The sequence below is a fragment of the Monopterus albus genome, unplaced genomic scaffold (assembly GCF_001952655.1).
Source record: "Monopterus albus unplaced genomic scaffold, M_albus_1.0 scaffold162.1, whole genome shotgun sequence".
Lineage (NCBI taxonomy): Eukaryota > Metazoa > Chordata > Actinopteri > Synbranchiformes > Synbranchidae > Monopterus > Monopterus albus.
This window is the reverse complement of record NW_018128042.1, coordinates 160,587-185,818: the sequence shown is the minus strand read 5'-3', so window position 1 is coordinate 185,818 and position 25,232 is coordinate 160,587. Positions and strand designations below refer to the sequence as shown.

The 25,232-nt window shown below is 38.8% G+C and overlaps 1 protein-coding gene across 1 annotated transcript in view; it reads right to left on the bottom strand.

Moving 5' to 3' along the window:
- Positions 1 to 25,232, bottom strand: part of ofcc1 (orofacial cleft 1 candidate 1) — a 102,797-nt gene that overhangs the window by 29,170 nt on the left and 48,395 nt on the right. Inside the window, exons 16-20 of the mRNA XM_020615304.1 lie at positions 21,910 to 21,998; positions 19,993 to 20,138; positions 7,108 to 7,362; positions 3,103 to 3,355; positions 2,453 to 2,616 (exon numbers count right to left, since the gene is read on the bottom strand). Coding sequence (XP_020470960.1) covers positions 2,453 to 2,616; positions 3,103 to 3,355; positions 7,108 to 7,362; positions 19,993 to 20,138; positions 21,910 to 21,998 — 907 coding nt within the window. The remainder of the gene's footprint in view (positions 1 to 2,452; positions 2,617 to 3,102; positions 3,356 to 7,107; positions 7,363 to 19,992; positions 20,139 to 21,909; positions 21,999 to 25,232) is intronic.

Genomic DNA, 25,232 nt, shown 5'->3' with positions numbered 1-25,232 from the left:
CTTTAGCTGGCCTACATCCTGCCTGTTCAAAATGACCAGTTTCCTGCATTTTCCACCCTCATTAACAAACAAGACCCCCTGTTGTTTCTTCTTCTCCTCCAAATGAAAAGCTATACCCACCCAGTCTTATACTGTACATGTGAATTTCAAAAAATACAATAACCAATCACTGTGATTTTCCTGTCCTGAGGTGTCATGAGGAGGTCTTGAAACTCAGTGTCCCTGTACATCTAAATCAGTCACTGCAACAGTGACATATGCTAACTTGTATACTGGACACCCTCTCACACAGACGCTCACACGAGCACACAATGTAACAGAGTTAAGGGAATGCACAATGTTATTGAGCCCTGTAATCACTGGGATGTAAACTGCACCACCATCAATGTGACATCACTTTTTTTTGTATGCAACCAGTGAATAAAGGCTACCTAAAATGTAATTAAAAAAAAGATAAGAGTCCATTCTATCTATACATATAGCCCAAGGCATTTTTAGAAATAGGTCACAGTGTGTCAGAGCCCCTTCCTTGCAACCAATAGGAAACTGTAACCCATAAAATTATCAGTCTCGCTTCAGCCTCATGGCCTATATTCACTACAAACCCATGTGGCGGTTGAGTGGCAGAAGTCATTATTCCTGGCTGCTGTTTTAATATTGTCCATTTAGTTGGAGCCTGATAAGCGTCCTCTTACTGAAATTAGATGGCAACTCTCCTCTGTTGCCAATTTAAAACTGATTAATTCAAAAAGGGTTTTCTTACATTTTGAGCCATTAATGGAATTTGGTCTTTTACGATGCTGGGAGAACATACCTTGGATGAATTCTGATTTACATTATTTAGTAATGTATCACCTACTCTTTTACTTTTTACTTCCCTGATGGACTAAATGATGCCTTTCTGTTTTTTTTAAGTGCAATAGCTCATATATTAAGCTAGAAATATAAAATGAATGATTTAGCAGTACTTATGTAAGTCTACCCAGTGTCATTCTGCTGCAGTGCTTTTAAACTGAGAAAAGAGGCACTTCAACAGTTAGAGACCAACAATAATTGTAAGAGATTTACCCTTTTTGATGTTTTGTGTGTCCTGTTTTGTCTCTAACAGTTATACAGAGGACATGAAGGCTTAGTAGAAATGGTAAAAGGATTAGTAGGAAAATGTGCTAAAATTGTATGAGTGCTAAAATCACAATGCAAGCCTAGCAGTAAATGCTTCAGAATGGCTGACCTCAATCTGCAAGACATGAGTGGAACACACAGTGCATTAAGATAGAGTATGTGAATTCACCACCATGAATACACAGTCCATTTCAGTATGTATGAAACCTGCAGTGATACCAGCCATGCAAAACATTCAGCCTAATCGGATAATGTAAGGGGGTTACATGTTTGCACTATATCAAGACACATCTAACTTTTGAATTAGAAACGCTTTCAATTTTCCACCCAATTGCAGAGTATGGTACTGTATGTTCAAAAAGGCAGCTGTCTGATGTTGCTTTTTTGTCTGATAATTCAGTGTGTGTAGATGAGTGAGGTTGATGCATAACTGCATAAGTAATCCCATATGACTATACAATCAAAACGAATTAGATCAACAATTATTTTCATAGTTGTTTTTTGTGCTTTGCTGTGGACAGAGAAAAAAAACGGATGGGATGGAAGAGGCATAAGACTGTGAGGGTGGAAGACTCAGAGTTACTTCAGGTGCTTGTGAATAGTAGGTGAGGCCCAGATTGTTTAGGAATGGGTCTTCCTCTTCATTGGCAGGCTGCCCCTACAGACTGTGTTGAAAAACCCAAATTCTCAAATATTACAGCTTCAGCAATGCAGTGATGCATTTCAGCCACCAAGGAGGCCAGACACAGAGCTCAAAGTCAGATATTAAAGAGTAAAAAAAAGAAACTGAATCCACTTATAAAACCAGAACCAAGTGTATCTATGGGAACATGGATGCATGCCCATCAGTTTTACCTGAGTCATGAGTTTAAATGAGTGCATTTTATTTTGCACCACAAGAGTGAATGTTGAATGTTACCTTTTAGTAACCAATCACAAAGACAGGAAACTAACTCATCTTGGTTTTCAAAATAATGTTCTTAGATGTTTCATTTGAGCAGCACGTTTAAGGGTATAAATAGCAAACTGACAAATGTGTAACAAATTCACTGTTAAAAATACGTTGACCGTAATACACCTTAGTAACTTGATTTTCTTGTTAGCTGCCAATCAAGGACTAAATTGTTTGACTACTAAGGTATTTTAATTTTCATAATGTTGTGTACTGATAAGTTTGTTAAGACTTTTAAGGTGGCACCTGACTCATGTAAGTGGCTTATTCTGTTCATTGTGATTGGACAGTAAGGTGAAACAAGCAGACATTACTGTATATCTAGCCTGTTGGCCAGAACTATAAGAATAATAGTCATTATTTTGCGGTGTGTTTCACCTGAGCAGGTAAATGGAGAGGATGGTGATGGAGAGCAGGAATAGGACAGCATAAAGGAAGAGAGTGATGATCACCCCTGCTGCACCTGACTGGTCAACTTGATAGAAGTGCCAATAAAGCTTGGCTGCGTCACCCACTGGTGTGTCTGGGCTGTAGGTGAGATGCTGAGGACACAGAGAATGAAAAAAACAAACAAATTTGTATATTCTGTATAACTGTTAGCTGTATAAGATTGAACATTTGCAATATGGGAAAGGTATCATGTGATAAAAAGATCGCATGATGAACACAGTTCAACTGTTGTTCCTTTCACTCTACATCTTACATCACAAAATCACAGATACATCAGAAGTTTACATTTGTTTGTCAGTAATTATTACAAAGTATCACTGGTCAAGCACAATTGTTGCATTGCCTTTTAACTAGATTTTGATTTAGATATTTCTTCTTGCATGATTTCCAATCGTAAAAAGTCCAAATTATTTCTTCCTCACTGACAAAATCGAACTCACTGGCAAAAAAAAGACACTGATTTAACCTTCTCTTTTTCCTTCTCATCTTTTCCCATCCCCCTTTTTTGTATTCTAAAGTCACTTTGCCAAGATAAAGTGAACTATTTAAAGTGTGCAAGTTATTTTTAAGTGACTTACCCCGAGGATGGCGTCCACTGCAAAGACTGCCAGAGGGTCGAGGACTGTCCACACTCCCTGAGCCATGATAAACTTTGACATGAAGGAAGGGAGTGAGCCAAATATCTGTTGACAGCCCCATCTGATCAGAACTAGCAGGAACGTTACGACGTTCAAGGTCATGGGACCCACCACCACCATGGCCAGCTCCTCCCGAGTGTGGAGCAAAGAACTCTGGTATATGAGGTCCACTGTGTGTGCATGGAACTGGAATCTGGCAGGACAGGAAACAGAAACATGTGATGTGCATGTGTGTACATGGTGTGTGCACTGTTCATGTGTCAGTATGAGAGTAATGTATGCTTCAGAGCTTAAGGGCAGGTAGTTTATTTTATGTATTGTTTATGGTTGATTCAATCTGTTTAATTAGTTTGATGACAGTTAATATTATAATTGGTTCTTTTATGAGTCTGCACTGTCTTATTTGTGTTTTAAAGACAAATTACATTGACTTGATTATCTATAGACACAGAGGTCTAGAGAATTCAGACCCCTTCACTTTGTTGTGCTGTAGATTTACAGTAACTTTGAATTGATACAGCTGCAGTTTTTGTCCTCCAATCCACATTCAATATTCTATAGTGACAAAGTGAAAAGTGAAATCATCAGGCTGAAAAGTGAACCGTTGCCCCAGTCTCAGGTCACTGCACACTGGAGCAGATTTTCTTGAAGAACATCTCTGTATTTGGCTCCATTCATCCTTCCCTCAGTTCTGAACAGTGTACCCTGCTGCTCAAAAGCACCCCCAGAGCATGAGGCTGCCACCATCATGCTTTACCTTAGGGACGGTATTAGCAGGTGATGAGCAGTGCCTGGCGTTCACCAGAGTTCTTGGAGTTCTGCCTAAAGAGTTCAGTTTTTGTCTCATTAGACCAGAGATGTTTTTCCATAATGACCTCAGAGTCCCTAAAATGCTGTTTGACAAGCTGTATCCATCCATTCATTCATTATCTATATTGTTTATTCAACAGTGAGCAAGAGGCAGAATACAGGCAAGGCATACATTTCTGGCACAACTTCACCCACTGCCAATCTCCATAGATGAGGAAAGGTAAACTGAGAAGGCCAAAAATCCGACAACTTGTGCAGTATTGAACAACTTTTTTGCAAGACCAACAAGTTTTGGCTTGAGGCTTCTGTTTGAGGTAGGATAAAACCTGAACAAATCACCAGTCAATCACAGGGCTGACACAAAGAGACAGACTATTCACACTCACGTACCCACAAATGAGTAATTTAAGGTCACCAGAGTCTTTGGACTGTGAGAGGAAGCTACAGTAGCCAGAGAAAACCCAAACAGCCTGTTTTAGCCTTTTACTCAGGTTTTCAGTCCTTTCAGCAAGCTTTCATCTATGCAGAGGACTTCTGAAGCTCTGGTAGAGTGACCACACCCCTGACCAAGGGACTTCTTCCTTGATAAATCATTTTGGGTGGTCAGTCAACACAAGGAACACTGGCCTTGCTGGTTCCAAATGTCTTCCATTTCATAACTATTGAGACCACTGTGCTCCTGGGAACACACACAGCTTTGGAAATGGCTTTATGCTCTTATCCTGATCTATGCTTTGCTACAGTTTTATTAAAAGGTCTACAAAGAGTTCTTTCAGCTTCATGGTTTGGTTTATGTCCTGACATGCAGTGTGAATTGTGGGATCTTGTGTACACAGGTGTGTGCCTTTCTAAGCTATGTCCAGTCAGTTTAGTTTGTCACAGGTGGACTTTAATCAAGTTCTTGACACAACTCAATAATAATTAAAACAAACAGGATGCATCTGAGTACAATTTAGAATGCCACAAGAAGGAATCTGAATACTGTTGTCAATGAGACATTTCAGTTTTTGATTTTTATCAAACTGTCTTTATTTTGGTCTCTATACTTTTTGAAGCTACAGTATATTAAATAAACTACAAAAAACAATACAATCAGATGGTAGAAGTAACAGTATTCATGCTTTTACATGACAGAGCTTTCCCAAACCCCTCTCCATTTACCACAAGCCTCATGAGTTTCTTAATCTTCCCATCAGTCAGGAACAGGTAGAGCCAGTACTGGGAGAGGAGAGGACCAGATTTTGCTCATTAATTTCCATCTGATTTGCTCCAAGAGTCAAGCTTCTCCCAGATTCTGTCCATTAATCTGACAGTGGAGGTTCATTGGTGTTTTATCTGAGGCAAATCTCCTAACACACAGATTCAATCCTCTACAAGTCCTGCTAGAGCACGAAAGATTACCTCACTAGATGAATGGCATGGGAGAAGATAGCATTGTTTCTTATTTTTTTATAACTTTTAGACTCCGAAATTCTGACTTGGTACAAGATGAGGAGAAAAGTAGATGACCAAACTATCAATCAAACCTGTTAATCAAGACCTGTCCAGAAGACATCAAAGTTTTCTATAAGCCCTAAAATTGTATTAATGGTAGCATTTCTAGAAAGAAGTAAATTATTTTTGAATGTGAGCCAGTTGGAGCCAGGATTTCCTGGAGCCAGCATCTAGCATCCATCTGGGGCACTAGATTTTAAAATACTTCCACATTGGCTTTAGTCTCCAGCAGTGGTAGTTGCATTTTCTCAAGTATTGTGCTCAAGCACACCTTTGAGGTAGGCTGCTTGTTTTTGTTTGTTTGTTAGTTTTAAATTGATGGTTCCAGTCCATGCTACATCATACTTCTAATCCAGTACTTTGTAGTTACCAGTTATTCAGCTGATTATATTTTAAAAATTAATATTGAGCATTTAAAATACAAAGGCAGTACCTTAGTACCTTAGTCATATTGACCCAGTTCTAAAAATTCTTCATGTACATTACATCAGTAATAACAGTCCAATATATAAAATATTGTATATTACTGACATGTGCAGTTGTGCTTTATGAGTGTTTATTTTTACTTTAAGTGGATTTTATAAAGTAGGTACAATGACCTTACATAAGTGAAATTTTGACCATTAATCTTAGACAGTACTTTTACTTGTGTTCATGTATTACAAAATCAAAGATGAACTAAAAGGGGAAGAGAGCTCACAGATGTGTCTGATGTCTGATGGTAGATTTGGGGGGATGGATTCAAAGAGAGACAGAGAGAAGGAAAAACGAGTGTGAAACAGAAATAAGACAAAAGGGATGCTAGTCATCACACTAGCCACTGACTGTCACTTGGTCTCACTCTCACAGGGAACCACCAGCTCTCGCTGTTGCATGGAGAGAGAGATGCTTGGAGGGGAGAGCAGCAGATTCAGGCATGTGGAAATTATCATCCAACATTGATGCCCTCTGTTTTTCCAGTTTTCTTTTTTCACCTCCAATTCATCCTTTCAGTCCATCCTTTTTTTTTTACACTCAGCCACTGCCTTCTTATATGACTACCTATAATTTAATGCATGATGTTTGCACTTCCTTGTCACTGTAATAAAAACTTGCCTGTATGCATGTTTTCAGCCAGCTCTTTTTATTGTGATGAACTAAATCAGCAACATATGCCACTGTGATGTGATTTAACACTTCTCTGGTATCTTATTGCTGTTTATTATCAATGCACCAAATAATAACAATAAATTCCTTCCAAATAATGCAGCCTTTTGGGACTAAAGGTTGTGTGGTGAAATCAACAAACTCCCCCAGCAATAGTTTAGTATTGGGAGAATCTTGTTAAAATGTTAAGGGAGGAATTCTAACCAGATGATTTTGACGTATTCAGCATTCATATTTGCCGACACTCACATCAAGACACACTACGGATCATCATTCTCTCCACTGCTCTTTAATGCCTACACATCCCATTTCACCCCAACTGTACTTCTGCAGTTTACCTATATGCTCCAGTAATCTTTGTATGTATCTGTCCTCATGGAAAGGGATTTATATCAGCAGAAATGTGTGTGCTCAGAAAGCATCTATCTAGTTCTGCTCTGTGTGTGTGTGTGTGTGTGTGTGTGTGAAGGGCAGTATCAAAGGAAGCAAACTCACTTGTTGACAGGAACTGCTATGGCCTGGAGGTAGAGCCACTGGCTGCAGTAATGCAGGTAGAGCCTCACAAACCACATCAAAGCCAGCAGCAGTATAATGAGGCCAAGCTGCCGAACGAAGCCGCACCAGCTAGTACGTGGCTGTTGTTGTTGCCATGACAATGACAGGCCCAGCTCGGAAGGCAGCATGTGGAGGGCCAGGCGCGCTCGGTCAGACAGGTGTGAGTGGCAGGAACCAAGTCCAGTCAGTGCTGGTCTGTTTTTGGACAGATTAGTACATTACAATTTGAAGCTTTTTCTTTTTCTATGCTTAAAAAAGTTATTCAAATAATAATAATAATAATGCAATAATATACATGTAATTAGCAAGAATCAATGTTTTCTCTTTCCTTTTATGATTTTTATAACCATATTCACCTAGATGGCTTGGACTCACAGGAATGCTGTGCTGACATTAAGTACACCTCACAAGTTGTTACACAAAGTCTAATGACTAACACTTTTGGATTTACAGTTCAAGCACCTTCTTTTCTTTTCATTACACAGTTTTCAAATGCATTTTTGCCACCATCAGATATAGCACACATTAAAGGCAGGGAAATGCTGTATTCAGATTGACACACATTCACACATGTACACAGATGTACTCACATGCACACATGCACACACAAACAGATAGGAATCCCTTCCAGCAGTGCTCAGCTTCCCTCAGCACCTCTGCCTCCTCTGTGCCGCCCTTTGTCAGGCCTGCTCAGCTATTCCCTTTCATATAGAGGGCACAGATGGAGCAGTAGAGGCGAGAGGAGGAAAGAAAGGGAAAGGAAAAATCAAAATATGTTAGAATGGGCATGTAATAGCCTACAATAAAGCACATCCAATACTGTACAGTGTGTATCAATATGTGAAGAAAATTAGTGCTCAGATCCAGTTCAGTTGCATAGACCTGAATGTACATGCATGCTAGTTTGCACATGTAAACACAAGCAGACACTAATGACTCCTGTGCTCTGACTGACAGTACATGCAATTAGACCAAATCTAATGTAGGTGTACAGTATATAGCAGAGCTATGGCTAGCCTCAGAATGTGACTCAAGGCCTTTCTCTGTGGACATCCCTCTGTCTCACCACTTTGTCCAAGAGCACAGATGGAATTCACTTTGTAGTGTATATCTAGGGAAAATGGTACCGTACATTGCCTAAAGATAAAAAATGATAAAGAAAAAAAGAATCAATTGTATTGTTTTCTGTTCCTCTCGCCAGATAATTAGACTAGAGTTACAGGAAAATGCAGCATTGCATTTTCTTTCTTTCCTGTTTGTATTGCTAGCTGCATTAAAAAAAATGTCTTTGCTGTTTCTGCATACCATGGGCTCACTCTGAAATGTTAATATTACTTGAAGTTATCAGTTTCCTTGGTGGATGCACACACAGAGGGAAGGGTAGAGTAACAGGATAACAATCTGTCATAACCATCTGTAACTGATCAGTTCTATGTTTGAGTTTTTTCCAGCACATTTTCCCAGTGTTCCACTGCATACCTAAATTGCATATTTCCTGTGTGAAGTCAGTGAGATGTACATACAGGATAATGTATGAAGTAGGGATGTACAATAAGAAGAATGTCATTGCATCTATTACTTTTCATTACATGTCAATACAATCACCTGAAGACACTGCTTACTGTTGTTTATCATACACTACTGTTAATGTTTTATTAAAATAGCAGCATGTGGTAGAAGAACAAGCTGTCAGATTTTTGTGATGGGGTGCCACAGCCTCCATATTAATCAGTGACACTGGGGATAAGGATAATTTTAAAGTCACGACCCTGAAGCTTTAGAATGAAGGACTATTGTACATGAAGCTAATAATCCTAAGAAAGAAAGAAAGTTTGGTTTGGTGCTAAAATGTGTGTAATTCCAAAAACATAAAATTTAGATGTATGTCTCTGCTTCTTTACTACAATTTTAACAAAGGCTCTCCCATTCTCTTCCGAGCTTTATCATGATTTCCTTCACTGTGTGACATGGTACTGCTTTTCACATAGTCTGCTAAAGTGGAATTAGAGAGTATACAAAGAAGCAAGTGTGTCACAGACACAGGCAAGATGCTACCCTGTCAAGTGGCATTAAAGGAAAACAGCAAATACAACATGACACCCATCTTTCATATAATGAAGATATTGATGATGCTTGAAAGAGGAATATTTTTAGACATCTGTCACAGCCTTTTCCAAAGGAAACTGGTAACATGCAGTGAAATCTGTTATCACCACTGAATAGATTTCATTATGGCACGTCCAATTACAAAAGTACAATACAGAGGAAGAGGGAAATGCAGGGGGTGGAAGTGTGGGCTTTTTATCTTGCAGGAGAGAAGGATGTTTCATTCCAGTATCACAGCTTGTCCCCTGAACCACTGATTGCATGTGGCGTTGTGGCCCAGAGATTAACCTACCATTTCAACGGGGATGCACTGGCATATAATGCTATATTTTAATTGTAGTTTATATGATTATGTAAAATCTGAGCCAGAAGCTGTTCCTTCATTATTGTAGTTCTGATATGTTTGTTGTTTTTTCCCATGTTATCAAAGCACATTGCACAAGGACTCATCATCCTCTCTAAACCTTGACAGTGTGTCAAGGCCTTTAAGTCAGATTTAACTAGCATATATCGGTCAACCAATGGAGCAAGAGCCTGGACTAGTGTTTCCAGGCCGTGTCCCTAAATGTTGAATACCATGACAACAAACAGGAGCTGCACTCGTAAAAATAGCACAAAGTGAAGAGCAAGTACAGACAAGTATTACAACTTTAAGACACCATGGGTAATGAGAGTGGGAAGGGTGGGGCTAGGTGAGGAATACAGTTGGGTGTTACATTTTAAATAGCAGATTTATGGTGAGAAAACGCCAGTGCCGAGGAGATCGGAGCTAACCATCAGAATCCTTCTGCGTAGACCCTCCAGTGTGAGGCCATTTAAAGTATTGAACTTATCCCTTTATTTTGAAGATTATGTTATTTTCTGTCACTTTGTTATTTGGGCCACTGGCATTGTTTATTAATGCACAAAAAACACACATTTCCCCCACAATAATCGAAGAATACTTTTGCTGTTAGGAAAATAGAGAAGGCAAAAAAAAAAAAAAACAGTGTCAAAAATAGATAATGTGATCATTTTCTTGAAGGCTCAGATGATAAATGTCGTGGTGATTATGCAAGTGTGATTATCTTAGGTGTCAAGTGATGTGACTGAGGATACCTCATCTTTGTTGACATTTCAGTTTTGAAAAATTCTGATAATGAATTTGTTTTGAATTTGACAGAGCCTGTTATCTGTCAGTTCCTTTTTTCTCTGTTTGTGTTATGAAGCCATAGCTGAAAAATGTTTTTATAAGCTTGGTGCAACTTGTAAACAAATGAAAATATTGCAATTCAAGTAATAAGTTAAGTTCAGATTTAACTTATTTTCAAGCTAATTAAGAATGTGTGCCCTATCACTGTTTTAATGCCATATAAACTAACTGAGAAGCAATGTTACAACAGGAGGCGAGATCTGGTATCTACATTGATAACCTACAGGGTCAATCCACAGCCAGTAATAGGGCAGAAAGTGAAGCACTTTATGAAGATGCCAAAACAATGAGAGCGCATTGCAAGAATGTAATACCCCAACACATCGACATAGATATGCACTTCTACACACTGCATGACCTTTACAGAACTGCTCACAATTACCAAAGACAAAAATTTACCATTTCAATGGTCTAGAGTATTTCTTGTTATGAATATTTGTGTTTAGTATAACTATATTCACATTCATGGCACTGACTACTTGTAGGTATTCATTTACATGTAAATGAAAACACAGTGTGCATTCCAGTCCACATTTAAATAAGTATTGATGCACATATATTTATACATAATGATTGACACTGCAGGTGTGGCAAATATAATACAGGAAGCAATGAAACCTCACAAAGTGGGAATCACAAAGAAACCCTATCCCACAAGATTTATTAAATGATAATCATTGGTTGCTGAGCTGGTATTATTTTCCAAAGCACCCCGGATGTGTGTGTGCGTGTGTGTGTGTGTGTGTGTATGTGTGTGTGTGTGTGTGTGCATAAAAACAAGTTGAACAGAGTAGGAATTTATGCCTGCAAGGCTTTTAGATAATTGAATTGTTTTTATAACATCCTGTGAGGAGTTTCATTTCTAATGGAAAAAATAAAAATTCTTAAAGAATACAAAAATTTGCCTCAGATTTGACTTTGTCATCTTTCTCTGTGTTACAGTTTAGGGACTTTATAAACTGGAAAGACCCTGGCAATGGTGGTTCAGCTGCAGACCTGGAGTCCATCATCATGTAATTAAAATAGTATAACAATGAAGAACCTAATTATCAAAATTATTTGCAGATGATAGGAAATGAAGGAACAAACAAAAAAAGCTTCATAATAGTTTTGCGGACAATTTTTACAATGGAGGGAGGTTCTCACATAAAGGCAGACATAAGGGGGCCATGAAGGCATGAGATACAATGCAGGCACAGAATAACAAGCTCACTGAAATGTACTGATAATAAAATATTTGAATAGCAACTGTACACAGTTATGTGATCTGAACATATTCAATAAGAAATAAAATGATGGATACTACAATAAAATACAAAGACTCAACTTTAAATTGAGGAGTTACTATAATAAGAGCAATGGGGGATATCAAAACACAGTACCCAAAATTTAGTGGCTCAGAAACTGCCAGAAAGATAAAATGTTAAGATAATGACCATGAAAACAACCATCTATTGTAATTTATTTTAATACTCAAAAAAAAAAATCTTCTCACATTAGCTAAGCTAACCATGTGCTGGTTGTAGTTACATATTTATCACACAGATATATATATGAGGATGGCATCTTGATAAGAAAGTGAATACATATTTCCCAGAATGATCTACCTCTTTAACACCCTATAAATACAGTAGATGAACAATTTTACAAGTTGATGCCCCATTCAACTATTTCTTGCACTGTAACAAGAAAAAAAAGTTTCTAATATCACAATAATGTGCCAAAAGACAATAATGAAACTCAGTTACACCAAGTTCATTTTCATGTTATAATGACTGCTTTTAACATGGCTGTGAAGGAAATTTCTTGAATACATGACAACCCTCTAAAGCTAACAGCCAAAGGACCATTGAAGGACACTAATTTCATGAGTAACAGTCCAGCTTTGTGACTCCCACACTGGCCAAACAAATCCCTCCAGCAAAAACTATTTTGGCCTCCTCGCACAAGTTGGAACAGTTTAGAAAAGCTGTATGAATTAGCTGTTTCACTATGTGTGGCATTTTTATGGAGCTCCTAATATAGCATGAGAGGGGGTTAAAACATAGAAATGGTAAGGCCCTTGGTGTGACATAAAATAAGGGAGGGATATTTCAAATGCAAATGCACCTGGCAACAGCAAAAGCACTTCCCAGGCACTCGTTACACACAGCTACTACAGCTACCGTAGTTTTTAACAATGAAGGACAGGTAGGTTTTTATTAAGTTTGTTTTTCCTCTAAACTTTTTTGGGGCATTGTAAAATCAAACTGTGGAGTGAGTGAATGTGTAATACATCCAATGACTAATGCAGGACATGTAGTAAATGTTCTAAAGAGACTTATCCATTCATCAATTTGGGTGAGGCGTAGAGGGAGGAGTGCTACTGGGGCTCTTGGGAGTTGCATCAGTATTTAAATGGATTTCACTTCTCTGACCTTGCCTCATAACTGCAGGACATTTTCACCAGAGAAATCGAGACACAGAGAGAATGAAGAAAAGGATGGCGAGAGAAAGATGGAGAAAATTAGTGCAGTAAAGACAGAATTAACAGGAAGAGAGGTGAGAGGGAGAGAAGAAATGATTATGAGCCTGAGAAGCTAACTATGTGTTTAATTTATAAATATGTAAAATCTGTGTCAAAATGTTACCTGAAATGTCCATCTTCACACTGCACTTGTGACGTTTGAGGCAATTTATTTTTTTGTTCTTAGAATTGTCATCAAAACTTGTCATCAAAAAGTAATGTGGCCAAACTATCTTGTCACTTTTTTAATAGAATCACACTGTTTCTTCCTTTTTTACTGATTGAATGATTTTATACCACACTGTGTGGCTGGTCTCTGAAAAATGTAATGCATTGTATTTCCTAATAACTTCAAATGACCAGCTGCAGACAGTTTTGCCCATAAAGCTTGAATGATAAGATCAAACCTATGATGCAACTAGACAGAGAGAGCAAACCTCCACCAAGGGCAACTCAATTTCCCCATAATGCCATTACAACTAAAAGCAATAATCCCAAGATAGTTTAACCCACATAATGCGATTGCTTATCCATAAAAACCCACCCTTGGCATTTGTTATGATGCTGTTATCACTATTAGTTTGAAAATTATTCAAGAAAAACAATAAACATGAGCAATTACTAAAGGTCACAAACAGCTAAATGTCCCATGTAGACTGAACATAATAATATGTACAGTACTTACACTACGTCGTATATACACACACAACTCACACCATTTGGCTGCATGTACTGTAAAGCCACTTAAGTCCATTTTCCAATGTGCCTCCTGTTAGATTTATTGAGGGGCATTTACACATACAGACACAAAGTAGTTGGCTGTTGCTGGGCTCGAGGGGTGTTCTGTGGTGAGCTGGGCAGATATGCCATACAGGCTGTGCTACATATATGCGTTACTCCATTTCCTTTATTTACAATTCGATCGCATTAGACGATTGTAGAAGTAAGTCTGAAGCTGAAGTCCAAATTCTTGAGGATGAGATGATGCAGTACTTGTAATGTGTAGCTGAAACACCAGTGTCCTTGGTAATATACTACTTGTGCTCTGAACGAGATATAGCTGCCTGCTAATAGAGCTAGCATGGTCCAGTCAAAATCGAATAAATTGTGGCCTACACCTCTCCAAACAATTTAATCAAACTCCATTCATTCAACAAACGAACCAACAAATGCTGGCAAAAAGTTTACATCCACCCTTGGCAGAAGTAAATATAAAGCAAGAAATGATGTTTTTAACAGTGTTGTGGGAAACACCATAAATGACCTAAAGCTTGTGTTGAGCTGACTTTGTGTTTTTATAAATGTCACACATAGTATCTCATATAGGTGTGCCACCAAACTATGGAAAATTGTTAAATGTGGTGTCTGTGCAGCTACTGCATCAGCCAAGTGTGATCTGTCAGTGTAAAGCAATACAATTACAATTACATCCTCCAAAATGGCCACACAGTTGAAAGAGTACTTCTCTAAAACAATCTGAAAAAAACCAAACATTTCACACTGATGAAGGGAGACTTTATTGCAGGACTGGTTTCACATTAGCTGTCTTAGATGGCATTAATTTTAACTAGATGTACCAAATAAACTGCCAGTTGAGTGTATATATAAATGTTACACTGTGCACCAAATTCTAATCACGTCTACAACTTGTCAGTTATATTATTAGAACTGCCTGTCAGTGATGTTTTCCTAAAAGGTCATGCTTATTTGAACAGGGTACAGTGCATTAGTGCATTCTTGAGAAGCCGATTATTGACCTTTCCCATTGTTTTTTGATGTTTATATCAGACTGGAGAGCAAGTGATTATAGATGAAAAAGGTGGAGCAAGAGGGGAGCATCACCTCTGGCCTCTTTTTTTCTTTCACACACACCAGAACACACTATCTCGCATGCACAAATCACACAATCAGTCAGCTCTATATGCTCTCCCATATAGTTCCTGTAACCCATCTCGACCCCTGTCTCCACTTTTCTCTTAGATTTCTATGGGAAACACGTTCTTTTGACCCAGACCACCAATGGGACTGCAGTCAGCTCTGATTGAAAGCCACATCACCACAGATTAACCAATCATACTGCAACATTAGCCTGTCAGGAAGCTGACAGCTCTGACTTCCATAAAGGAAGCAGCATGTTTATTGTGTATGTGCATGTCGGTGAGATTCGAAAAGACCCAGGGCATCTGGCAGCACAAAAGCCTAACATGTGCACTTGGGCCATGGTAGCCAGGAGCTTCTTTCACACATGCGTGCACACATTCGTACATGCACATACGCTGACATATTTGCACAGGAAAGAGACGTGGAAAGAACTAGAGACCCAGGGGTGAACAGCACTGCCATCTCCACCCACCTCTCCTACCAGCATTACATCAGAATTGATTGACCCTTGCACTGAGTTGTGGTTCTGCGCTGCAGTATGCAGGAGATTGACAGCCTGGCATAAGCTGTTATTTCAGGCTGTTTTTGCTCTTTCTTTGTGTGGTACTCCAGGCCAATCTCTCTTTCTCTGTGTGATGTTTATCTTTTAGCACTGCAAGGTGCATGCTATCAGTGTTTTATGCACATATGTATCCTGTGTAATTAGTACCACAGAGCAGCACAGATGAACAGCCGTGAACAATATAACTGTACACTTTACTGCTAATCTTACACTTGAGCTTGCATGCAGACTCAAACAGATGGAGGGTACAGAAAGATAGAGAGACAGAGACACACAGTGAGTGAGTGCTCTGATAGGCTCAGTTGGGGGAAACGGGTGGAGTGGAACATTGGTCCCCAACGAGGCGAGCTAACTGGGAAAAATTAGGTCAGTGTGTTCCCTCTGACTTCACAACAAGAGCAGGCTGTGTGTGTGTGTGTGTGTGTTTGTTTTGCCGGTGCACCTACAGTGCCATATTGCACCACTTTTACAATATACTCTGCAGGTCTGCGCTTGTTTGTGTGTTTGTGCTTGCCACATGTTGGCATGTCAGTGAATGTGCTATCAAAGGTCAAGCCTGATTTCAACACAGCTGATAATTATTTCCACCATAATTATTTCTACAATGTTTTCGTGTTTAACTAGCTCTAAACCAAAATCCTAAAAGTGTCTTTCTTTTGACTCATCGCTCGTCTAATTGAAACAGAAATCTAGGGTGTAACTAATCATAACATCATAATCAGTAACAAAATAGTTCTGAATATGAAAGAACTGAATAAAGGTTAAGAGACATTTAATCCCCAAATGGGCCAAACAGTCTTTTGGAATAAAAGCTTCGGGGACAGATGGATCAGATCTGTAGTCGTTTGGCCTGCGGAGAATGAGGATGTTTTTCTAGCCTACCTCCCACCCAGCTTTTTCTTTACTATGTCTCTCTCTCTCTTCTTGTCTCCTGATCAGGACACATTCTATAATTGATATGAGATTTAGAGGGTATATTTCAATGTAATTAGAATCTTGATAATTGTACTAATTAGATCTAATTGCCATGTGAGAATGACTTTGATTAAAACAGGTTTCTCTCCTCAAAACCAGAGTAAAAAAAAAAGTTGGGTGACATTGATGAGACAGTGCTGAAGCTAATTGACATCATAATGGATGCATGAAAATCGAAATCTGTAACAAAACAACCAGTGATTCTTCAGTATTGAATATTTTTAGAATGAAGGTGATTTCTTTACCAAGTCAAGTGGGATGAGAGTTGTAAAGCTTAATTGCAAGTTAGCAAAGAGTAACGTCACTGCGCTGAGAATACATAGTGTGAAGTATGCTGTAAAAGTAAAAAAATATATTTAATCTGAGTATGTTTTGATTTGCTAGAGGTTATTGCCACACCATCCAAAAGCATTAAATTGGCCCTATCAAATTACAACAGCTGTAGTGAATCAGTTGCTTTGACTTTTCTCAGTGCTATTCTATGAGAAAGAATGTGGTTAAGAGTACACTTGTAGACGTCCAGTAAGATGGAAGTTGGGCGTGAGCCTTTCATACATGTTCCAACAGACAGCAGCACAGGAACTCTTTATAAAAAGACACAGCATTCCTACCTTGATTTTAAAGTCTTTCTCATCTATGGAGGAGTGATGTTTATATCAACCCAGAACTTTATTTAAAGTACACTGTGCTAACTTCTGTAACCAACATTTTGTGTGACTCATTAGATGCATATATATAAACTGTACATCAGCTACCATAAAGGTAACTGTTAATTTAATTTAACACTGGCAAATTTAAGTGTCATAGAATGTTGAGTTCTTAACATAAAGTCTTAACATAAACTATGAAGCCACACCTGCTGCCATACCCTGCAATAATCACAGCACAAAATATTAAAATATAGAATATTAAAAGTGAGAACTGTATACAGGATGAGATTTATTCTTCATTTAGGTATGGATACACACATTTTTATGTAGCCCTGTAAGACATTACCCTATTTTATTTCAAAACATTACAGGGCATTTATTTTACTTGGTGAATAAAGTGCTCTCGACCGTGATGCTGTGGAAGTGAAGGCATTGTGATAAAGCTTTTGTGTGAATCTCTGCCTATCCTAAATTAATCTTACTGTTTCTAAGCATTTGCTTAATAATGTATGAGCATCTGATTTGCACATTTGTGTCGGGACACCCTAAAAAATTCTCCATCAGCTCGGTCTCTTGTGGCTCAATAGATGGCAGTAATATCCCTCAATGACTGCAGTATGAAACCTCATCCCACATAAAGTACATCTTTACACAAACATCAATGTGCAAACGTACTACACACACACACATGCACTTGTACTTCTATCTTTGTGAGGACACTCACTGACATAATGCATTCCCTAGTCCCTTACCCTGCCCTTAACCATCAGACCTAAATGCCTAACCCTAACCCTTTACCTAAACCATACCTAAACCAGATTCCAATCTGAACCCTAACACTAAGTCTTAACTCTCAAAAGGCTGTTTTACAAATTGAGGACCAAACAAAATATATTATTATTTTTATAGTAAAAAAAAAAAACATACTGTGTACCAAGTACAAGGGCACACACATTCTTGTATTTCTATCTTTGCAAGGACATTTATTGGACATTTATTGACATAATGCATTCCCAAGCCCCCTACCCTAATTTTAACCATCAGAAATAATTGCCTAACACCTAACCCTTTTCCTAAGACCAAGGCTTATCCCTCAAAAGGCTGTTTAACAAAGTGTCGACGGGACACAATGTCCTCACTTTCTAAAGATGTCCTCACTCTATAGCAAAAAATAAATAAATAAATAAAGGTCCTCACTATGTAGTAAGTACAGGAACACACAAACACACAGTTGATATGATGCCACGATGTGCACACAAACAGACTCCCACACATGCACAGATACATACTTTATAAACACACACAAACACAGATATAAACAGAGCTTTCAAAATGCCAGAAGAGATGGAGATAATATCATTACAGCAAATAAAATTAAACAAATCTGTAAACAATCCCAGTCACCCACATCTCAGTCAGTCCTCAGGTAATGTAGAGAAGCCTAAAATAAGTCAAATAACACAGTGAGAGAGATGGTATGATACTGAGATGGCAGTGTCTTTAACTTCACTGTGAAAGCCAATACTGGCATTGTATCTTTCTAATACTCTGATTAGGGCAGGGCAAAAAAGCAGCCTTTCGCTCAGAGAGGTGCGTGTGATGTGTGTGTTTGTACAGATTAAATCAATAGCAGCAGCACCATCACAGGGAACAGCCAGGGCTCCAACTCAATACAATCCGTACCTATAACTGACAGAAATGTCTCATCTCACGGAAGCCGGTGCTTGCTCAGAGGTAAAAAGCTACACTATGAATAATTGTGGAAAACCATTTAATTGTGTCCCTTTGTGTGCAGCCTGCCTGGATTCTGTGTTCGTTTTGTATTCACTCTCCCTCAAGATAGTCCCTGTGTCGTCATTTGTTGGCAGGATACGCTAGTAATCATTTGAATTCCCCCAGTATGTTCAGAAGATGTCAGGGAGTAGTCTCTGATCTTGTTTAATATGTGACCAGCAGCTACAAATTACCAACTCCCAGAAATGAGGAAACACGGGTACTTTTAAATCTCCAGGGAGAGCTCTCTCTGTCTCTCTTACCTACAGTGACTTCCTTTCTCTCTCCTTCCTTGTGTAATAGGGTGTGTGGCAAAACCCCCTCCCTAAATTTTGTTGATGTTCAAATAAAAACAAATACCTGTGACTTTTTTGTTGAAATAACCAATGTAGCTTTTAGCCTGTTTTGATGCTCCATGGGCATACTACTCGCGATTTGTTACTTGGCATGCGTTTGAATTTCTCTGCTTCCTGCTTTGTTTATATTTCAGTGTTTTCTCATTAAAATCAGAAGCTGTAAGCCATGATGAAGAGGGAGAAAATTAACACACCTCTGTTGTTGCATTTTGTTGTGCAGTAGGAAACAACTAAACTGCCTAGTTGTGGTTTAGTGACATACTGTGAGGACTGTTTGTTTTGGATTATTGCAGCTAATATGTTGTTACAAACCAAATAAGTTTGAATACGAATATTCTGTATTAAATCTGTAAACACAAAGCGAAATTCTTTTTGAATTGATTTTACATATTAGTTCATTTTAATTAAAATGAACATAAGATTTGATCAGGGGACAAAAGGGGACACAGACTTTATTAAGTTAAAAAAATAGAAAATGAAAGCCCTATGGACTGATAAATTTACCTGCCTTGACTTCTTGACTTCCACCTTTTCAGGATGGCTTAGGCCATGAGGGTCTGGAATCTTTGTGTGTAACTAACAGTGAACTGTGTACAATTAAAGCTATACCAGACACAAACTATTTTTCTAAGATTTCCCTTGAAAAACGTATATCTATATCTGTATAGGACGTGTTCTAGGCACATTTTGTTGTCAGCATCTGTCTGGCTGATGCTGTGCACATCATTATCTCTGAAGCAGAGAAACCAGTTTTCACCCACATTTTCTTTTTTTTCACATTTGAATTTTGTGCGGCTGAGACAGGATAATGAGTGGTGACTTACTTTAGGGAGAACGTATACTCCTCCATCTCCTCCGTTGAGAGGTTCTCCGTTGAAGACTGCATCTTCTGTTTGTCTGCCTGCAGAGGCGGTGCGCTGCTGCCGCTCATGCTGGGGCCACAGCTATTTGTCTTCTTGATTGGCTTCTTCTGTGAGGAGCAGAAATCGGGGAGAATGCATGCGGATGTCATTTGTAATCAAAGCAGGAAACAGGCCTCTGAATTTATCTTGGGGGATGCACACGGTGACAGTGACAGCGCGCGTGGCACTTTGGAGTCTCTCCTATATCTCAACCGCGCCTCAGTTGACACGAGACAAGAATGACAGCAAAATCGCATATGGCATGCCATCATTCAAGTTGCGTTCATTTGGGAAACATGCGTACAGTGACGTGGTGTTAAATATGTGATATTTGAGCAGCTGGCGCTGTTTTTTCCACACAAGTCGTTTACTGTCATCATCATAAACACAGCCAAATGGAGTTAGGAAGTGGGGTTTTAAATATTTCACCAAGGTACTTGGGAGCAGATATTATTTGTTAAGCCGCCAACATGTTAACGGGTTGCTTTCCCTGGCCCTGTCAGCCCTACCTGTGTTGCCCCTGGGTGGGCTTAGTGCCTTTCTGCTTGAAGTTGTGAAATACTTACTGATGTATGTTAATGAGATCCACAGTTGGAATATGCAACCTTTCTTTTTCTTCCACCCCTGTCTAACTCTGTCTTTCCATTTTATTTTGCTATCTTTTCCCCTGCTCCATCTCTCCCTCTCTTTCTCTCTCTCTGTGAGATAAACTAGGCCCAGGAAGTAGTAAATGTGCAGGGCCCCATAAAACCTCCATCCGTTTTCATAGGGCAATCTTTGCCAAAGCTAGCTTGGATTCCAGAGTGATGATCACAATAAAAAGGTGGATAAGAACGGGAAAGAAAGCAGAGAGAGAAAAAAAAATGCGGGATATAAACTGCAATGTTCTTCGGTGTCTCCCCTCAATAAATTTAATGCAATACCTTAAGAGCAGATTCTGTATATAACTGGATTCCTGCCCTGTGGGCAAAGTGGTCGCCTGGAGAAAATTCATTTTAATTAGGCCTGCACTGCAGGTTGAAGGGTTGAAATCTGATCCCTAGCACTCCCAGTCTGGGGCAGCTTGGAGATCACTCCACTTAATCATTAGACAACTGGGTTCCACACCAAGACGTTTGACAGAGTGAGCAAGGTTGTAAGGACTGGGCCAAGAGGAGAGGAGAAACACACAGTGTACAGAGGCTGCAGAGAAATAAACCTCATATCAGCAAACTCATTTATTTGGTATCAGGTGATCACTGAATAATGGTCGTCTGAAGAGCCACTTGTACATCAGTTGAATGGAGGTTATTAAGAATAAAGAGGAGAGGCAGGAGGGGAATGTGTGCACAGTATGTGTGTGTGTGTGTGTGTGAGACAGAGGCTTGATGTTGTTCATAGGCTTCTAAATACCTCAACAATAATATTACAACAACAAAAGGCCAGCACAATGGCAGGGGCGGACCAGGAGGCAGCAATGCCAGATCAGCACACAGTAATTTTGCAATTACAACTTCAAAGTATGGCAGGTAACATGCGGGCTTTGATTAATTTAGCTTAAGTCCTCTGTTTCACAGGAAGAGGCGTGTTTAAAGCAGCTTGGAGGAAAAAAAACAGAGGCCTGGTTGGTGTTGCTGATTTCACAGAATTTGAGCTGCTTTGGCTTGTCAAGCAGATCAAAACTAGCTTTGAAGACTGAAAAATACCTGTTAGTGTGAAATGTATTTTGACAAATCTCAGATATTAAGCCAGGGAGGCATGTGTAGGGGTGCGGAGAGGGGCAGGAAAGCAAGGGGAGAAGGAAGCAGAGAGGGTGATCATTTCAAAGGTGGGAACACTTCTCTTAAATCATAGTGTTACCTTGTAGTGAATCCCACCCTCTGCTGTCCCCCTACATAGATCTTTTTCTCTCATGTTTCCAGAAATGGCTCCTGAGGGAGACTTCTTCCCTGCATCCCAGAAAGAAGAGTAATGTTCAGTGAGTGTGGAAAAGACAGAGAGGTTCATGTTTGTTTTTATTCACAAACCACAACAGGCAATCATGGAAAGGTTCAAGGGTGGCTGAACAATTCATTTTATTACAAAATCCAGTGTGCAATTGATAATAATAAATAAAAAAAATTAAAGACAAACAATAATGGGCATTGGAAACTATTCAGACTATGTTCTGAATTGTGCAAATAATTTTATTCACCACAATAAATATTAAAAGGTTTACATTTGGTTCAGCAAAATTAATATAAAAGTGGACTAAAATGGCAAAATTCTTTTCAATTACACTACAAGAGAGATCATCATTCAAGCAGAAAAACTGTCAAAAAATATGTTGTTCGCAATGTACCAAGAAATCAAATCAAATACTTTTTTATTGCTGAACACAATGCATGTGATTCCTTCGTTTTTCTAGTCTGGCAGGTAGTGAATATGTTTTCCTGCACTATCTGTAGACAAACGCAGACTACACAGAGAAGTAATAGTAATTAACTTATGGAATTCTCATTGCACATTCACCTTCCACACTTTCAAAGCTGAATCTTGCCAGTGTCACTGTTCTAATGCACACAATTAGAAAAGATGGGAAAAAAGAAAGAAAAAAACTTGTTTGTAATACGTTTTTCCGTTCATCTTTTGTCTCGAAAATTACTTTTGAAGTGGTTTTTCATCCTGACCCGCTTCTTCTTTTTCTTCTTCTTTTTCTTTGCTGTAATTTAAATGGTAAGCCACCAGATGTGTGTCTCATGCTTGAAGAGTCAGAGATCTGCATTATTTAGCATATTAACAGTCACAGAATTTAAAAAAGAGTTCCTGCGTCGCCTGGAGGTTGTAATTAAGTAAACCTTAGCTTAATACATGTAAAAATCTCACTATGTGAAACTTTTTTTCCCCTGTGGAACCAGTCACATCTATATTCTCTGATACATATGGAGACCTCTGCAATGATAACATTTTTTCTTGCTTTAGAATTAAGCAGTAGTAATAGATGTAATAACCTAAATATACCAAAAATCCTTCTGACAGCTAAAATCTTCATAGATGGCAGGAAGAGTCTGCCCATTGCCCCCACCCCCACCCTCCACACACATTCCTACAGTATGTCTTAGCAAAGAGCAAAAAAAAGTCTTTTCATTGTTATTTTTAAAAACACCAAAACCAGTCCTCAGGGTGAAATTATTTATATTTTTACATTTTCATGCCATTAATGTACATAAATGAAAACTCAATTTTGTGTCTGTGTTAAAAATTCAATAATCTCATGTTAGTCACATCTTCTGTACATGATGTAAAGTTAATGAAGTATCTTAAATATAGTTTTACATGCTCTGAAAGCACACAAAAACAAATCATGACACACTGTACAAAGCGCCGCCATGAAGTGAGGAGGCAAATATACAAAATTGTATGCTATGGTAAGTTAATTACAGTTATTGTTTTTTGCTGTTTTAATAGTTTATTACTAAAATTCTAGGTAGAAGTGCACTTAAGTAAATATTACATTCAGCAAAGTAAGTGTGTTCCTTTACAGACAGTCTGAGACAGAGTAAAGCTGCCCTTTGTCAACTTCTTTTGCACACCCACACAGACACACACACACCTCAGCTTCTATTAGCAGCAACAACAGCAACTGTGGACTCAGACTTAGATCACCATAGATTAGAATGTTTTCTTAGACTGTACAGTCACACACACACACACACACACACACACACACACACACTCATTACAGCAGGCCCAACTCGCTAATGCGCAGATGCTGTGGAAGCAGAATGAGTGCGGAGGCAGCATCGACAGCTTCGACAGCTGAGGGCTACGTCCGTGAACTCAGATTGCAGGAGCTGCCACAACACCAGCCTCGCCAGGCACTCAAGGCCAACAACACACTCCTTGCTATCCCCTGTGATCTGAGCTGTGTTTAGGCCAAAACAGACACACACAGTGCATAGAATGCATTGACGAACCCACACAGAAAGGCACAAAAACAAAAATATTAATATTCAGGCACTTGAATATATTCACAAATATTTTCTAGAGTAGAAATACAAGTCAGTGTTTTCACAGGTACATGACTTAAAACGTTTGTTTTCTCTCATGCTTACAATGAAAAGGGGAAAAAAATCACTGCATTATCAGTGAGATGTAACCAGGCAAAGATGTCCATTCTTGCTAACCTAGGCTCCTCATTGCCTCATGACTGGTCAAAAGCTTCAGAAGGATCAAAGGTCAATGAGTCATGGATTACTCCGGAGCACATTGCAGTATCTTGTGTTAAGGTTGCTATGATACAATGAGGATGGGGTGTCATTTGACATAAGAGTTTATTTTCTCTCAATCACACTTGCTTCTCTGAATCAGTGTGTTTTATAGTCAAGAAACCGTCACTTTTGGGTGCATTTGTCCCCCACATGCTATCCTTTAGGCTTGTTTACCACAACCATAGTGAGGGTTTACTTGTGGGTCTTTGCAAACAGGCTTCAAAGGCCATTCAATTGGAGTCCGGACATCGCTGAATTAATCAGCAGGATTCAGAGTGCAACTGATTGAGAGGATATGATGTAACATTGCAGTCTGGAATTCGGATGACTGGGACCAGCCTAGAGGGGAACACATCCTGAAAGTGCAGGGCAGAGCTCCAAAGAAGACATTAGATGAGGAATCCTCGAAATCACCATCCACGCTCAAGGGGATGAATGTTATGATGCATTTGTGAAAAAAAATTACAATTTAAAAAAGGGCAGAAAATGGGCAGCAATGTTATGATGCATTTGTGAAAAAAAAAGTACAATTTAAAAAAGGGCAGAAAATGGTAGAATCACCTGTGTGCTCATAGAAATCCATTACAGGCTATCATGAAACAAGACACTAATCTAATTAAGTAATTTGGATTCAGACAAACCCAGTGTAAATGGATCATATAGTAAATATGAAAGGTCACTTAACCTAGTGGGCCTCTAGCTAATCTAAATGTTAAAAAGCCAAATATATACCATTATGGTTGGATGAGTCAACTGAGGTAAATCAGAATTATCATCCATCGGCAACTTAATCTGAAACACAAAAACATCAGTGGCCACACCACAACAGTTACAGTAACCTTCTGATTTTTCAATCAAAACTTGTCAGAGTTGTTTCCTTGGCATGTCAGGTTCTATTCTGTTACAGACGCCTCACAATGCACTGTGAGTTTT